This window comes from Penaeus vannamei, chromosome 2 (assembly GCF_042767895.1).
Source record: "Penaeus vannamei isolate JL-2024 chromosome 2, ASM4276789v1, whole genome shotgun sequence".
Taxonomy (NCBI): Eukaryota; Metazoa; Arthropoda; class Malacostraca; order Decapoda; family Penaeidae; genus Penaeus; species Penaeus vannamei.
The window spans coordinates 48,975,004-48,980,003 of NC_091550.1; the positions used below are offsets into that span (position 1 = coordinate 48,975,004).

Consider the following 5,000-nt stretch of genomic DNA (forward strand, 5'->3'; position numbering starts at 1 on the left):
ATTTTGACCAATAGCACTAGTACCTATAACTTTCACAAAAATATGAGCCACCCTCTCCCATCCAATATCATATTTCTTGAACACATCAATTGCTAATTAAAACCGGAAGTTTTTAATCAAGCGACTATTAAACTCCATTGATCTTCTAAACAAAACTATAATGTCAATTGTCCATTAGTAATTTTGCAGGTGTCTCCAGAGCTACGTGAGTAACATTTAGTATGTAGGTTGCTACGTTACAAGTGTATTAACAATGAATAATTAAATGAATCGAACACAAGCTCATTCCTTTACTCATGACGTCATAGATAGCAACTGATCGAGGCTTCCTTCCCGGTTATTGAAAACAATTTTTCGATACTGATGACTTATTTCTGGTAACTATACATTCAATAAAGAGATTTGCTAATCAAACTTACCCTAACTGTCGTGACGAGTCGGCATTCACTCAAAAATACGAGACAATAACATGTTGAAGTGACCTTTGAGCGTTAGTGATGCTCTTCTGCGCCTTTTGTTCGTCTTTTGTCGGATTTCTTCTCGATCCCTTGTTTTAGTAGGATCGGAGGAACGTAGTATCTGTACACTCAAACTTAAAGTATATATTGCATTGATTACTATACATGATAACCAAATTTGGAAAAACCGGTATTGTTGAGGGATCTTTTGCACTTCAATAACGCATTGACTATCAATAAAGACACTTTATACGATATATATAACGAATAGAGATCCGAAAGGAGTATAGCTCAAGTCGTCTATAGTTTTGTTTTAAACGAACTTACCGTTTATAGTTCTCCCAACAGCTGACAGTGAGTAAACAAACGTTCCAGAGAGGAGAAAACTTCACGCGTAAAATCTACAGTGAAATAAAGTAATGGTGAAAGATGTTCGGTTTTTCGGGACGTAAAGATGATAAATCTAAGCAGCAGAAGAGAGGACAGGGCCGTAAAGGTGGAAATTTGTCGCAGGTGAGTGAGCGGAAAACGGTGCGCTAATTTGGTGTTCAAGAATGACTGAACGAATTGTTCTCAGTTACTGACTTTTATTTTGAATCACACCGACATAGACAGTTATATTTAGCTACAAATAAGGCCACAGGGAATTTATATTTTAGTTAATTTCCTTATTAGATTACAGGAACCAATAACTTTAAGTCATTGTTGAAGTTTGTTGTCGGAAAAAACTGGCCCTTTTCCAATCTTGTATCCCTCAAAATTACTTTTTAAAAAATTGATACAAGACACCTAGGGTAACAAACAACTGTTAAATATCCAACACATAAATTCTGTAACTGTTTCTTTATTTGACTGAATATTGCCATGGAGTTTCAAGTTGCTAGAATATGAATGTGCAGGTTTGTTGGTCTGTGCTGGTGCACCAAAAGCTTGGGGGCAAGTAACAGATATTCAGGTGTCTTGTAAATACTTATGTACCAGAGTATACTTCTTTGTCATTTATTTTGAGTAGAATAGTAGTAGCTTTGGATAATAATATTTAATAGGCTACATGTATGTTTTGTGTTTTTATATACTGGCCCTGCATTCATTTGAGCTCTACAGTAGTGCTACTTTATTCTACTATGAAATATGATATATGCTATAGGCAATACTTTGGGGAGGCAGCAGTGGTTTTCAGTTTTGTGCAATAGTGACTTTATTTTGGCAATAATGGCTACTTCTTCTAATCCTACTGGGGTCTGCCCCAGACCCCGTAGTCTCAGTATATTAACTTCTTGTAATAACCCTTCTAGTAGCTTACCATTTTTACCTTAAGTTTACCTGCTATCAAGAGAAACTGGTGGAAACATTTGTAGGGATCCCAGAAATGCATTGTGAATAATTAATCAATTAATTCTGCTCTTATTTCCAAATTTCGTACAATTCAAAGGTTCACTTTGCACACTGTGACTTACGCAAATGTCAATAACTTTCAAAGACTTTTCACTATATTGCCCTAAAAGGGACGTGGCCAATATCACATTCAGCGCAAAACATACCAGTGACTATCAAAGAATAGTTAAGGAACTGTCGAAAATCCTCGTTAGGAAAATGCACATGTGCAAAAAAGACATTACAACAAAAAATCCAAAGTAATTCATAACAAGCATATTTTGTTTTTTATGATATATACTTAAAAAATATAAGATGCCCAAATATAGTGGAGTAGATGGGAATTATTTGGAAAAAACTCATTTTCACAAGCATGTAGTAATACACAAACTAGTTGACACATCACAGTAATGAGTTGTGCAGTCAGTTTACTATTCAAGACCGCGGTGTAGACATGTAGAGCGACAGAAAAATATCACTTCACACAAGAAGTTGTAACCACAATATGTGAGAGCACTCATTTTTTCACTTTCATGGTGTTGATTACATTGTAAAGAAGGGGAATATATGTTTTTCTGTATAATATAGTGCGCATAGATATCCTCTAGTCTTCCCATTAGTTTTCCCATTTTATATATGCTAGTATATCTATACACAATGACTGCACTATTTTAGGGAAACTCAAAGGACACTGTCATAAAAAAAGCTATTACTGTTATATGAAGTAATCTGCACAGGCAAAGAATATTGTCAAAAATGAAGCCTTACCTCACCCTTGCTTGTAGCAAATAATGTCCCTGCACAGTAACCTTGCATAAATTGTCATTGCCCATGTAGGTTATAAAGTTACAATCAACGATTATTACTGTTTTAAAAGAAAACACTATACTTTAAAATTATTTGGGAATTATGGTAACAGGTGGGGATCTGGGGGCAGAGATTCCAGCAAGAGAAATGCGACGATGGGGTCAGGGTTAGGGATTCCAAGTATTACACCCATGTTTATTGGCTTCTGCAGTATGGACTTTGTCTTAGAGGGGTGCAGTTTAGATAATTAGCATGTATGCCACTATTTTTATGTTCATAGATCTTAAACAGGCGTTTACTATAATTGTCATTGTTAATGTGAAATTTGTCATAATGTGACAATACATGTTGAAATTTAATTAGGTTTAGATTTTAAAGTAGGATTTTCTTATAATGTGGCTTTTGTTTTAGCTAAATCCACTTGAAATTTTCATTGAACTGTTATGTGTTTAACATCTAAAGAGGATGTTTACTGATTCACCCACAGTGATTCACTCACCATAGGTTCTACTCATATCACCAGAACAAACCTGTGCCATGTAACTTTTGTTAAGGTAGAGCTTGTAGACATTCATCTAAAAGAGTGTGTGCTGGAGGTCCATTGACTTTTGCCAGAGTGTCAAAGGCACAAAGTCACTGTGGGGGTCTCAGTAACTTTTACCTAGACCCATATACCTCTTGCATATTATCACGATTTCCAAACATCCACTACATTGCTTATATTTGAAATATGAAATTCATCAGTGTCTGAAGATTGTTACTGAGAGTAAGCCAAGAATAATGTAAATTAAGGGGGATTGTTTATAACACAGTCATTATTGATGTTAAGGTATTTCCTCTAATAGTTCCACATAACCGATCATTATGATTTTGGTATTGTTGGATTTCTCTAGTGTTTAGTTTCCAAATATATAGAAATTACTGCATGGAAACCCCCCAAAATCTCCACATTTTTGGCCTGGATAGCAGGGGAGAGCATGAAAGGTTCTAGAGAAATTGTGGGAATATACACAGAATCAGTCACTATATTGTCTAATGCCCGCAACCCCTACCAAGAAAAGTAAAGAATTCTCAGAAGCACCATGTGGGAGCAGCGTTATCAAGTCTGTCCGACACTCTCTCCTGCTGTGAATATAGGGGTTGGACCCCATGGGGGTTTAGACAATATAGTAACTGATTATGTGTGTATTCACATTTTACCCCGTAATTTCCCTGGTACCTTTTATGCCCTCCCCTGCTATCAGGGTCAAGATCGTATATGCAGTTTATACAGAAGTGTTATTCTCTCTCTCCATCTCTCTCTCTCTCTCCATCTCTCTCTCTCTCTCTCTCTCTCTCTCTCTCTCTCTCTCTCTCTCTCTCCCTCTCTCGTTCCCTCTCTCTCTCTCTCTCTCTCGTTTTCTCTCTCTCTCTCGTTCTCTTTCTTTCTTTCTTTCTTTCTTTCTTTCGTTCTTTCTTTCTTTCTTTCTTTCTTTCTTTCTTTCTTTCTTTCTTCTTTCCTTCCTTCCTTCCTTCCTTCCTTCCTTCCTTCCTTCCTTCCTTCCTTCCTTCCTTCCTTCCATCCTTCCTTCCTTCTTCTTCTTCTTCTTCTTCTTCTTCTTCTTCTTCTTCTTCTTCTTCTTCTTCTTTTCTTTTTTCTCTCTCTCTCCATTTTCCAATGCCATTAGATTTGCTTTTTGCAGATGGTAATAGAATGTTAACTTGAACAGACGCCATATTATCCCTCTAGGTAGTCCACAACTCGGTCCAACAATGATAACATTAAGTAATATTTGTTATTTACATGTTTTAAAATTTTTTGTGTTATACATTTTTCTATAATACAACTTGCATTGCCAGTTATTGGGGCCAGGAACAGGTTCCTGAGCATGGAAATAGTATCCTCCCTGGAACTGGCACTCTTCCATTCATGGTGCATGGATGGCACATTCCACACTTATTTGTCAGTGGAAATAATGCAAAAGCCCCTTCCTAAATGCCCACTGAGTCTAATCACCCTCCAACAGCTGTGTGCGCTCATTTATGGGTCATTCCCATCATCCTGGCCTTCAGCCAAAATTCTCATGATGGCAAATTACCGTCACCCCGGCCCTCAGCCAAATGTTCATATGAAGGCATGTTCATGTCACATGCTCCTGAGGCCAAATTTTTTCCTGATTGTAGGGGGTGACATACTAAGCTAGTTGTCTTCAGTTGGTTTTAATGCTTACTCTTTTAACCATTGCAGTTTGGCCTAATGGAAGTGCCTGACATGGACAACCTAACCATTGGAGGAGATGACGATGATGATGATGATGGAGACTTGGAGGCAGAGCTACTTGCCCTCACAGGGGGGGGAGAAAGGAAACCCAAGAAAGGTCA

At 37.3% G+C, this 5,000-nt stretch overlaps 1 protein-coding gene across 4 annotated transcripts in view; it reads left to right on the top strand.

Annotated features, from left to right (window-relative positions):
* Window positions 1–567: 567 nt before the first annotated feature.
* Window positions 568–5,000, top strand: part of l(2)gd1 (lethal (2) giant discs 1) — a 21,235-nt gene continuing 16,802 nt past the window's right edge. For 2 of the 4 annotated variants that reach the window (XM_070133903.1, XM_070133914.1), the window contains exons 1-2: window positions 776–971; window positions 4,867–4,996. In XM_070133903.1, coding sequence (XP_069990004.1) covers window positions 888–971; window positions 4,867–4,996 — 214 coding nt within the window. In that variant the 5' untranslated portion in view covers window positions 776–887. Of the gene's footprint in view, window positions 649–774; window positions 972–4,866; window positions 4,997–5,000 lie in introns of those variants that run through there. The other 2 variants (XM_070133898.1, XM_070133887.1) reach the window with 2 other exon arrangements.